The sequence below is a fragment of the Zonotrichia albicollis genome, chromosome 1 (genome assembly GCF_047830755.1).
Source record: "Zonotrichia albicollis isolate bZonAlb1 chromosome 1, bZonAlb1.hap1, whole genome shotgun sequence".
NCBI classification, from domain to species: domain Eukaryota; kingdom Metazoa; phylum Chordata; class Aves; order Passeriformes; family Passerellidae; genus Zonotrichia; species Zonotrichia albicollis.
Window position 1 is genome coordinate 90,131,326 of NC_133819.1, and position 12,777 is coordinate 90,144,102.

The following is a 12,777-nucleotide window of genomic DNA, read 5'->3' on the forward strand; positions in this document are numbered from 1 at the left end:
CAGGATTATTCACCTACACGTGCCTCCACCTGACACAAACATGATACAGACATGTCATCTTCCAGCTGAAAAATCAGCATAACTTCATCTCAGATACATGGGTACTGCAAATTCTGTTATCCCTCTGGCTTTGTTTTGGATTGCAGTCTCTCACTGACACAGCCACTAAACAGAATATGAGTTACTACTGGCTGGCAGAGGATTTGATAGATTGGTAGAGGATTTTAGTAGATTTGGTAGCTGTCTTGTCACATGCAGCAATGCCTTGTTGCATTCAAGATTTTATTTTCTTCTCTTTTAAGCTAATTAAGGCCATACTAAGCCTTTTCTTGGATGGAAGAATGCTGCCATCAAAACTGGGAACATACCGTAGGAATAAATGCTGGTGTCACAGGTCTCCCACACTGGTTTAGTGAGATGTGCAGAGTTGCTTGAAGTGCTGAGTAGTTCTGTTGTTGATTGTTTTTTTTATAATTTGGGGTCCTGATTGCACAATATAGGCACTTTTGTTTGTTTGGTTGGTTTGGTTTGGTTTGGTTTGGTTTGGTTTTTTGTTAAAGTGATAGTCTTTATAAGCATAGGAAATCACTTCAGTTCTGTCTGACACAGCTCCTGTTGCATCATAAGTGACTTCATAGGAAATGCATGTTTTCTCATCCCTGTCCTAATCTTTGGTAACATTCCTATGGAGAGTATAATAGCTGTGCCATGCCACCTCACAGATGAGTCTTCTCAGCTCACAGCTAGTGTTACCAAAACTCTCTGAGATTCTCATGAGTTGTTGAGTAGCTGCAGTGCAGCTCCTGGCTTTTTATTTTTTCATCCTAGGTTCCCTCAAAGCATCCCACTGATCAGTGGAAAGATAAAATTTATCTTTTCCTCTGTGATGAAATCTTTAGAGGGATTGCTTTGTCTTGCCTACAAGATTTTGAACAAACAAAATATATTTGAAACAATTCAAACCTTGCAACAAGTTGAAGTGCTTATGGGAATGTGTAATGTAGTCTCATTGGACATTGGGATACACGGGTGTGTTTCATTACCTGGACACAGGCAATCACTGTTCTGCTGAGCTTTTTGTACTTTGGTCACATAACCATGATGGAAAATATTTTAGAAATTGTGTAGTGCTACAAATATTCATGGACCTGCTACAAAAGAGGAAATAAATCTAGAAGGTGGCAGAATTATCAAAATCCTCTGATTTTCTTTGCTTCAGATTATTCATGTTCTTTGTCATTCCTTTTTTTAATCATTTTCCTTTGAATCCAGTCTGGGAAGTGACGTGAAATGTAGAGATGTATTACACAGTATAAATTTTCTAACTGAGGTGTTGGAAAAGAGACCAAAACAGACCGAAACAGGTTTTGGAAGCCTGTGAGTCCAAAAGCCTTTTGCCTCTTCCATCTGTTTTGGCTGGTTTAGTAGCAGACACCACCTCCTCCTCCTAGTCCTGCCCTCTGGTCCCACAATATGGATCTTGCAATGCCAGACATCTGAAGGTTCCTCTGGCACAGGCAGCTTCAAGCTTACAGTGTAGCACTGGCAGAGCTGTGGTGGGCTTTCCTTACCACAAAAACCAGCCACAGCTGGTTGCACGCTCCCAGATCTCCACAGACAGCCCAGGCATTTGCTGTGAGCCCTTGGGTGCTCACCTGGAGTGACAAATGCCCTGCTAATGCTGGCTGGCACTGTGATTACAGGACATCAACGCTTCGATGACAAACAGCTCGGTGACAAGCAAACCGCCCGTAACGCTGCGGCTCGTCGTCCCAGCAAGTCAGTGTGGATCCCTCATAGGAAAAGGAGGTTCCAAAATCAAGGAAATCAGGGAGGTAAGTCTTGGGATGTGTTCTGGGGACGCTGGCTAGCTCAGCATCCTGCTGCAATGTGCCCTGCCAGCATCATCCACTGCACTTTGCTGATCACACCAACATGAGCATGCGTCGACTAAACCTGGAAAAGCCTTGGTCTGGGAGAAGCAGGGGGTCCAGCACAGCTGCACTTGTACTTTTCTTGACACTAAAGACCACATGTGAAATAGAGAAACAGCTTTACAGTGTATAAAGTCTTTCATGCACAATTAAGCAAAGCAACAGTGACAAATGGCTCTTCAAGTTTGTTTTCCAGCGCAGATCCCTGCCCAGAAATACTCAGGGGACCCCAAGTCAAAGAGTTGCAGCCATTTCCAAGTTAGTTACCACCCTTACAGTCAGAGAAAAGCCTAAGCAGCACTGGGGATTCCAATCTAATAGACCTACTTTCTAGAAAAGTGTTATTTTCATGCACCTTCTCTGTTTCTCCTTAATGTCACTGGGCCACAGGTGACCTGATTTGATGCATTCCAAACACATGCAGAATTTTTCTTAGTCCAGAATTTATCTAGAGGTATTCATTCAGTGTGCTAGGAGCCACTTTTTTGTCTAACCAAAAAATGCAAAAAGTACCATAAAAAAAGCCAAAAAGCCTGTTTTAACTCTTCCATGCATGACTGTTAACAATATAGCACATGCCATGCCAAGGATCTGGTGTTTGTAACCACTCATACAAGAAAATCAGGTATATGCTCAGTTATATAGAGAAAATCTGAATAGGACATTTCAGAAAAATGGATTGTTATTCTGGAGGAAGTGACAATATTCCTTCTAAATTTGAATTCATTCCAACATCGGATGAAGTGTTGAATTTTAAGATAACATGTTGATCAATTTTTTTGATCTACGTCAAAACAAAAGGATTTTGACAGGCTCTTCAAAGCTGGAACTTTGGGTTTTTTAATCTAAAATGTGGATCCAAGACAGTAGGTTTTATGGAGCTTTTAAGTTGACTTCTTAGTTGTGTTAAAATAGAAGCAGGCATGAGTGTGAACTGTGTGCTAGTGATTGCTTAGCTCCAGGTTTTACAGCTGTCCATACTTTGGATTTTATATTAAATATTGGTAACTTCACTCAGAGCACTGTGAGAATGTGCCCAAGACATAGGTTTTTAAAGGTGAGATTGGTCTGTTGGCTAAATAAGTGACTGAAGTGATTGTCCTGGTGAGCATAGTTTCAGGAGCAATTGCCTGTAGTCTGGTACAAGGAAGTAAAAGGATAGTTTTTGGCCAAATAGGTGTTTTGATAAGGTTAATGTAGCAAGAAGTCACACTGCACATCTTCCTAAGCATAAGGATAATGGACAAAATATTACTTGTTTTTTGCTATTGATGAAAGTCAGAGAATAAACCAGATCAGCACTGGGAGTAAATGCATAAATGACTCTGGTACTTGGCAGTCTTTTGTGCTGGATGCACAGATACCCAGGAATGTACATTAAAAAGCAAATACCAGGAAAGAGGGGGAAATCGAGCATCCAGCCCAAGATGTGATCTAATTTCATCATCACACAACATACTGAACAGTTGCAAAAGGAGGGGTCTTTTGTGTTCAGTCATGCACCCAGAAACAGTAGGGTTGCAGTACTATTTTTGAGATAACATTATGAAAAAAAAGAAAGTAAAAGCATGAGGGATTAATCAAATTACAGTGAAATTCCAAAGTCTGTTGTGGAGCATGGAATTGATACTTTGGCCTTAAACAGCACTAGCAAACAGAAGATGAAATCAGTACATTAATCAGTCTTTGGAAAGAAGGATAACACGTGTTGTGTATAACTAGCAGGAAAACAAATTAACTCCTTGCTGACTGACACAAAGGCAATGGTTACTGAAAATACTTGTATTTTAAAGCCCAAATGCTGCGTTGCATAACAGTCAGAAATAGATCTTTTGTGCAATATGTTAAAGAGCTTGGTCAACATCAAATGTGTTTTTCTCTATTCACTGAAAAGGTCTTCTGTGTTTGTTTAATAATGTCAAGGGTTGTTTGGGCTTCCTTTTTTTTTTTTAGACTAAAACACACTAGTGCCAAGATCAAATTTAAAAAACAGTGCAAAAAATAATCCCAAAAGTGGCTCATTACTTTCTTGGTTTCATTAATGAGCTAAAAGTTAATTTAATCAACACTAATTATGATTTAGAAGTGCTTCTGTACCATATAGCATAAGGAAGCCTGAATTTCAACAAGAGACACAAGTCAGCCATCAGTAGATTAAAAAGCCATTTATCAGTAGATTAAAGAGTGACTCATTTGATTAGCTGAGCTTCTTCAATTACTGGGGTTTGTTTCTTCTTATTTTTTTATTATTGAAGAGTACTTTATTTCACCCTGTTCACTTTTTAGTCAGCATTGAAACTGTCAGTCTTTGAGAGGGTTAAAATGCTTCTCATGAAGTTCAGCTCTCAGCTACTGAGGACTAATCTCCCTGGGGTGGTAGTGTTGGCAAGCTGGCTTGAACGACCAAATCCATGTCCAGGGTAGGAGTTTCCATATGGGCTCTACCACATCCAGCAAAGAAAGGACAAAAAGTTTAGGGGTGCACCCCCTCTGTTGTCTCAGTGGAAGAGTGGAGAGGTGCCCTTGCCTGCATGGCAGTGACAGTGTCTTTGCCCTGTCTCTGCTCAAGTCCACAGGAGCGCAGGTGCAGGTGGCAGGGGACATGCTGCCCAACTCGACGGAGCGCGCCGTGACCATATCTGGCACTCCCGACGCCATCATCCAGTGCGTCAAGCAGATCTGCGTGGTGATGCTGGAGGTGAGTGGGCACCCTGCGTGTCCCTTCTCACTCAGGAGATGCTCAAAGACATTATTAATAATTGTCAATTGCCATGAGTTCCCCTGAGGTGCTGCCTGCCCTTCCTGAGCCAGGGATTTCCAGAGGCTCTGTTAAACTCTGCTTTTCCTGGTGTTTGAGAGCCTCTTGCAGCAAGATTTAGCAGTCAAAGGCTGTCATGATATTGTTGAACAACAACCAGGTCCAGAACAGAGCTGCAGTCATTCTGAAAGAAACACATTTTGTTCTGGTGTGGAATAGGGCAGAAAACATCCAGGTCTTATTTAAAATAAAAATTATTCTGACCTGCCAGGACTTTTTGCTTCCTTAGGGTCAGGTCATTGCCATAAGACCAGTAAGTTTCATGTTGATGGCAGTTTTTTAGCCCTTAGATTAAATGATACACAAAATAAATTTATATAAAAATCTGGGCCTTTTAACCCTTACTGAAAACACCCATAATTTCCAAGCCATCAACCATGCCCCTGTTTCCTGAAATGCCTTAACATGCTTCATGAAGCTTCATAGCTTCGTCTGACAGTGGCAGTAATGAAACCACAGGTGTCACCATTGCCTGTTTTGGCCATGCACTCAGGTCCTCAGCTCTTCCCTTGAAGCCCAGACAGGAGGCCTCTAGCGTGCTTTTGGTCTGATGGGGTGGGGGGCAGGGTGGGCTGGGTGGGTTACCTGCATGCCTTGTTGTCTGAGGTGACCAGTGTTTATAAAAAGAGACATCTTTTTAATACAAGCTCTGCTTTGTTTTACATTTTGACCGCTTTGTGTTTTTGTCTGCAGTCCCCACCCAAAGGTGCCACCATCCCCTACCGTCCCAAACCTGCCTCTGCACCTATCATTTTTGCAGGTGGCCAGGTAAGAGCAGACACCATTTTGGCTTCAGCTGGAAACCACACCGTCCTGGCCCAGCCTCAGCCAGCGCCTGTTAGTTTTCAACTTTTACTCTTTCTTGCCTGGTATAGTATGGATGTGCTTTGTCTACTGTGTGTGCTTACTGTTTGCAGGAGAGGAGAACACTGCATTGCAAACTTTACACAAAATTGTGACAACCTGGTATTTTACCAAGATTTAACATTGACTTCTGTGATTAAGAAAGGTGTGCCCTTCTGCAGATTGAGAGGTGTCCAGATCAGGAGCTCATTGAGTGCGGCAGCCCTACTTATTGTAGTGGTTGGGTTTTTTTTTTCCTTAACTTGCAGCTTCACTAGCAGTATAAGCAGTTTTGTCAATTTTGAGAGATGATGAAACAGTGGGACATTTCTGCTAATGAAAAGTGTAATTTTTCTCTCATAGTTTTCATACTTTTTGGGACCAAACAGTGCTTTTTGCCGTAAGGATTTACACACACATAATTTCCAGTGCTTGTAGTCCCTCGGGACCAAGTAGCAATGGAATTCCAAAGTGGCTGCAGCTACTTGCATGCAAGTGTAGACCTTCCCAGCAATGGTGTGGAACAGCCTGATTGATAACCCAAGAACAGCATTCCTGTTTCTTTTTTATGTGAAGAAGTTTTGATGATTCCTCCTTCACCTTAAGCTGTATCATTCAGGCTGTATCTCGTCTGCCTTTAAAAAACCGCATGCAATAGGCTCTTCTGTGTCTTTTAGTAATGTCTGAAATGACTCTGCAGTGCGTGACAGAGGCATAGCAGGACTGGTCTGCCATCGTCCATTGCAGAGGGGATGCAGCTTTCACTGAAGAGCCAATGATAAATAGAGCTGATAAATCCCCTAAAAACACTATGGAGGGGTCACAAGGCGACCTGTGTAGCCACCAAGCTTGGAGCAGTGGTGGAGGAGTGAGATGCTGCAAGCCCTGCCTGACTCAAGGGGAAATTGACCCCAAAAACCCAGCCTAGAGTAAGGCAGACATCTACTCAGGATTAACATACGTAAAGCCCCTCTGGCAGCAAGGCACCCCCACCCAACCAGATCTTTTCCCCAAGGTGATGCCAATGCTCTTTTTAAGCAATTACCCAATTACCAGGGTGGCCCCCCTCCCACCCCATCAGCCCATCCAAGGCCATCACCCTGTCACAGGTTGTGTGCTGATGGCACAGACTGTGTCCCACCTCAGGCAATTTGGAGATCATATGAGAAGCTGGACATGGAGTTCCTGGTGGGGCTGAGTGCCCAAGGTGCTGCTGGCATTGTTGGTGTGATGACCTGTGCCACCACAATCTGCTGGTGTGTAAGGAAGCTCTTGCACAGCAGCACACACCTCCCAAGCAAATGCCAAAATGCTTCTGGACAGCCCTTGTCATGAACTGTCTCTGATTTTTTTTGTCTCAGAGTTTTACTTTCTATTCTCTAATGATTTGTTCTGATGGATATCCAGATTTTTATAATCTGGATGTAGTCACTTTCATCATGTTTGAGCCTACTTTTGTTATTTGTTGTCATCAAAATAAGAAATCTGCTTCTTTAGTGACCAAAGCTGAATTGAAATGTAAAATGATGTGCCAGAAACTGGTCTATGACTGAAAGTTCAGAATAATTCACTCCATATATGTAAGTTTATACTGCAGTGCTTTCCTTTAAGAAATATGCGTGTGTATATATATGCAGCAGCCCATTCTATCAGTGTTGTAATTGCCACTGCCTTCAAAGGCTGTATATGATTACTCAAAAGCATTGAAACTGTTTGCTAGAGGGTGCTGAGCAGTTCGTATAAATAATTGAAAGTATCCTATTTTCAGGTCTAATAGCTCTTGTCATCTTCAGTTTATCAGTTTAAAGTGTTCTCACTTTTCTAATGGAACCTTGTTGATGTGAGAAGGAATGGAAGAGGCAGACACCTTCTGTGTGCTTTGAATTTCTGTGTGCTCTGACTAAGCAGAATTTTTAAGAAAATGCTTAAGATGTGTTTGGACACCAGCATGGAAAGCCACTTTAACCATGTTTCATAAGTGGAACTTAATACCAAAAATAAAATTTTATTAGCACTGTTAGTTCCATTCAACGTTTCAGCTAAGCTATCAGGAGTTATTTTTCTATTCTAAATTACATCGTGGCTATCTTGGAAGGATTTTGTTTAACGCTTGGTAAAATAAGTAACATTAGCAAAATATAATCTCTAGTTTTCCTTAAGAAGTTGGGGTTCTTCCACTCCAAGTATTGCTTTTAATTCTCTTGTGCTTCTTTGATTCTGCATTGTATAACAAAACTAAAAGGAAACTGAACACTGCCCTACTCTTCTCCTATAGTTATTTAGCATGTGCAATGGTTAAATTAGACATTTCTACCCTGTGTGCTGCACTGGTGGTATTCAGAGGGTGCAGCTTTGCTTTATGTCTCTCACCATTATGATGGTCTAAATTGAGGGAGATGTGCTGACCAGGTCATCCCTGCTGTTACTTACATCAGTAGGGAAGTTGCCCTTGACTGGATGGAAGCAGATCCATGGCCCCTGTGCTCAGTGGAACATTACAGGACAGATGGTTCAGTAGCCTCTAATCAGGCTTGAGCTCAGCAAGCCCCAGCCCTCAGCCCCAAAAACACGATTTCCCTGACAAAGGGTAAAGGAGATACTGTTTTCTCAAGCTAAATCATCAAATAACCTTTTGGCAGCCTAAGAAATGAAAACCTTTCTTTCTCTTTATTTTTTTTTTTTTTTTTCCTGGGGAAGAAAATTCAAGGCTCATCATGTCCATTCTAGTTTGATAGTTTTCATGCCAAGCAATCAAGTAAACCTGGTCTGAGCACTAAATAAATATTCATTGTTTTTATTACCTTCAATCAAGTAAACCTGGTCTGAGCACTAAATAAATATTCATTGTTTTTATTACCTCCCCAGTTTTTTTGCTTCCTCCTATGTACACATGGAAGTATGAGGGAGCAGAATGATGAGGGAAGAGGTGGCTTCTGTTGGTTTGCTGGTTACTTTTTGTGATGGGTTCTTGCTGGTTTGCAGACCACTGCTTGGAAAACAGCCATGTAAAAGATGTTCCCTCAGCTGGGTTTGAAGTACAGCTGAGACCAGAAAAGACGCTTGTGACCCAGCACAGAGGCTCAGACACCAAAGCATGGTTTCCAAACCCACTGTTTGCCCACAGTCCCAGCTGTAACCTCCCTGAAGCTGCTGCCGGGCTTGGCTGAGCACAGAGCACCCCCACCACCACCCCTTCCCACTGAGGTTGTCCTCATTTGGTGAAACAGTTTAAAAAGTTTCGTTTGCTTGAATACATGTTTTCTTTAGACCCACTGATGACGGTGGTCACTTGTTTTTGTGGAATAGAACCTTACCTAGTGATATACAACTCATCAGTGATGCCCATACCCTGTAGATGCACATGCATGTTTGCCCATGAGCCTCCCATTGAGCCTAGTACACACAGTTTTCTCCCTGAAAACTGTTCATGTGCATGTTTTCCAGATTATGGCCTGGCTTTATAACTAATTTAAAAACTAAATTAAATGTTTCTTCTCCAGAAGGGAAATTCTGCTACAGAAATGTGCATCATGCAGTTGAGACATTAAAGGTTTTAATATCCGAACTCCATTAAATGAATTGTTTTATCATTTGCAGAGGATTCATTACTTTCTAAGAGGCCTTTTGTCAAATAAGCATTTTGCAAACTAAGCTAATCAGCTCTGTTCCTGTTTATAATTCTCCCACTACAAATATTTATGTTATAATTTGTCCTTCTGCTTTCCTGCCTGTCTAAGCACAAGCACATTAATTTTTTTTCTGACATGCCATTCCTTTCATACATAATAGAAAATCATAAACTCTCTGTAGTTTTTTCCTTTTTGTAGGCCACTGCAGAGAGTTGAACAGGACCAGCAGGAGAGACAAAGGGCTGTGCTAACTGGTGCCAGGCATGCCACCATATCCCTTCTCACTCGTGTGCTTTTTTACCCCCACACCTCACCCCGGTGCTGCCAGAAATTATGCCAGACACTTGCAAGGGACTTACATCCCTTGCACTGCTCTTGTGGTGCAGAGTGGCTGGATTTGGAGAGAGGAGATCTGGCTTGTTGTGGAAGATAAGACCACCCACTGTGCTGGGAGTCTCCATGATGCTCCTGTCTCCAAACCGGCCTGCTGGCCCTGTGCCCAGCCACTGCAGGACAGGCTGCCATCAGCACACAGGCTCAGCTGCCCACTGGCACGGCAGCCTGGGCATGAACTCCATGAGATGCCCCGTCAGGTATCTGTGGCTGTCAGATGACGTGTCTCAGAGCTGGCTGGGACATGACCCTGCACACACGTGGCAGTCAGGAGCTGGAGGACAGAGCAGGGCATCCCCTGAGCAGCCCTGTCCCCTCCTTGCTGTGCCTCTGGCTGCTCTGGCATCAGCATCTCCCCAGGTGCCTTGGTGTCACTGGCCACCCCCTGTGCTCCTTGGCCCCCTCTCTGTCCTCAGCTCTGCTCCCAGCAGGCAGAGCTGGACTAAAGAGAGCTCCTGAGGGCCGAGAGCATCAGGGCTCAGGCAGGGGCACTTGGGGTTCACTGCTTGCAGGGGTACATGGGCAGCCTGACAGAGACCTTTCTGTGCCGTGCCAGGGGTTATCAAGCAGCACAAGACAATTAAACCTCACTCACTGCGGAAAGCAATGCAGGTGGCATTTGCTGGGGGAGGCATGAGAAACTTTTGTGATGAGAACTGGAATGCTGCTTGTCCCACCTGACTAACCCTGTCTTAACTGTGCTTGTTGTTCCCAGGCGTTCACGATTCAGGGGCAGTATGCCATCCCTCATCCAGACGTGAGTCCAGCACATGTAAATTATTCCCTTTTTGTTCCTCTCCCTCTTATTTGTTCTGGGCAGCATTTGCTTTCTACAGTTAGCAATAAAGACATGGCCTAAAGGCACCTTTCCTGACCAACGTGATCTGTAGCCAAGTGTTAGCCCAGCTGCATCTCTTACCTTGTGTAATAATTGCTAGAAAGTACAATGGCCCAGGAACAAATGACAGTTATCTTGGTCTTTTTGCATGTGATATATTTGAGTTCTTTTAATATGTAATTCTACAGTAATTAGTTAATATTAACAATAGCCATTACATGTAATAACAGTAGAGATGTCATTTATAACCAGTTTGTTTTGGTTTTTTTTTCTCTATGGTAGATTAGAATGAATGATTAAACCTTTTATTTTTCAATATAATTTTAATTAATCCAGTTTTAGAACACGTAAGATGGTTTCTCTGCTCTGAAATAATTCCATTTGATTGGTTAGTTCTAATTTCCCATCCTGCCCTGCAGTTGACCAAGCTTCACCAGTTGGCTATGCAGCATCCCCCCTTTACTCCCCTTGGGCAGACCACCCCTGGTTTCCCTGGTACGTACCCATGACCCCCTGGGGATGTCCTTCTTCTTAACAGCTTTGTTTCCCATTGGTCATTACATCATTTTAATAATAAATGTGGTCAATGACCAGCAATCCTTCTGTTTTTACACATTAATCTCTCTTCTTCCCTCCCATACCTCTGTTACTGTTCCTTTCATCATTACTAAAACGTGCTTTGTTTGTTACTTTTATTAATCACAACTGCTTCATTTGTGCCCTTGGCTAAAAGCCCTGAGTTTCTTCTGTTCAGTCCTTGCACAGTTATTGTGGACCGTACAGTATGTACCAGTTGGTTCTGAGGGAAGCACCTGGGCGGGCTTCTTGTCCATGCTTTGGTGGCATGGATCAGAGAGAAGCAAACGTGGGAAAACAGTTTGTGCTCATGGCACAGAAACACCAACTAAAGAAACCACGGCATGCTGAAAGTTGAGTTCTCATAGAGCCAAATGTCTTGAGAGCATCTGCAATCATCACTGCTGTGACAAGTGCCTCACTTCCTGCTAGATAACTCAGATATAGCTACAAAATGCCATGGAAATTTAGTTAAGGACTTAAAATTTGCTCCCTACTTAATAAAGCTGAAGCTGAATTATTGATTGAAGAGTGAGAAGTCACTTAAGCCTGCAAATGAACATTTACACTGTGCTTCACAACATACATGCTTGGCATCTAAAAACTTCACAGAAGTGTATCTGTACTGGTACATGCTTTGTATGGCAAATAACATTTTATCACATACATCACAAATTCTCTGAGCAACTTGACTACTTGATACTCAGTGTGAAACAAGCTTGTGCAATTCATAATTGAATATAAACAAATAAAATTAGCCACTTTATTTATTTTTGTATATTCTAGTTAGAAATTACTATTTTTGGCATATCTTTACAGATAATACAATAAACACCAATAAAAGAGAAAATAAGATAAAGATTCATGACATCCAAACATACTTTTGTTTCTTTGTGATGTATCTGATAAAATACCTACAAGTAATACTAAATGGCTTTTCCTAGCTTTGTGTTTTCCTTATTCTTGTCATTAACATCCTGCTCCTTAATCTTTTCCTGGATATATTTGTGAGATGTACGTTTCTGTAATGTTACTGTGTGTTAGAACAGTAATTCCATTTTCCTTTTGTCCACCCAATTTACAAACAAATGTATGTAGCTTAGAGTACTTTGTCCATTGCCCTTCCAAAATTATCCTTCCCAACATTTCTTTAGCAACTAATCCCACATATAATTTCCAGATTTTCTTAGGTTAATTTCTTTGTCCTTATTTTAACTTTTTTGTTATTTTTCATGAACATGTACTCTGTTCAGCTAATTGTTCATTTGGCATCCATTTTAATTTTCCATATTCTAGAATTCCTGGTAGACAGGTCCAATTTCAGCCATACATTAATTTCTTAATTGATGTGTTTAGAACAAGCTTTGGAGACTTATTTTTAGAGGAAACCCTTCATTTTCTAGAAGCTTTTTGTGATGACTCTCTGGAATCTCATGTGACATTTGTGGCTTTGATGGGTTAAAGGTTAATTAAAATAAGACTAATTTAAAATTAGCCCAGCCCTCTGAGTTTTGCATCCTTTGCTTTCTTTTCTGTTTCACTATCAGTTCTCTATTTTTCTTTGCTCTTTTCTCTTTTTTTTCCCTCTCCTTTCTGTATGTTTCCTTCTTTAAAATTTCATTTGTTGTGTCTTGCCGTTTTTGCAAACAGCTGGCGTAACATTTTCCCTCTGTCCCCTGAATAGGACTGGATGCCACTACTCCAACCAGTTCCCATGAACTTACAATTCCCAATGATGTAAGTGGA

General features: G+C 41.8%; 1 protein-coding gene across 25 annotated transcripts in view; it reads left to right on the forward strand.

The window, feature by feature from the left end:
* LOC102071518 (poly(rC)-binding protein 3) overlaps positions 1-12,777 on the forward strand; it is a 502,832-nt gene that overhangs the window by 458,584 nt on the left and 31,471 nt on the right. For 20 of the 25 annotated variants that reach the window (XM_074546639.1, XM_026791003.2, XM_074546643.1 and 17 more), the window contains 6 exons: positions 1,704-1,835; positions 4,504-4,632; positions 5,446-5,589; positions 10,333-10,389; positions 10,875-10,950; positions 12,716-12,768. In XM_074546639.1, the coding sequence (XP_074402740.1) occupies positions 1,704-1,835; positions 4,504-4,632; positions 5,446-5,589; positions 10,333-10,389; positions 10,875-10,950; positions 12,716-12,768 (591 nt within the window). The remainder of the gene's footprint in view (positions 1-1,703; positions 1,836-4,503; positions 4,633-5,445; positions 5,590-10,332; positions 10,390-10,874; positions 10,951-12,715; positions 12,769-12,777) is intronic. The other 5 variants (XM_014264264.3, XM_074546719.1, XM_014264272.3 and 2 more) reach the window with 3 other exon arrangements.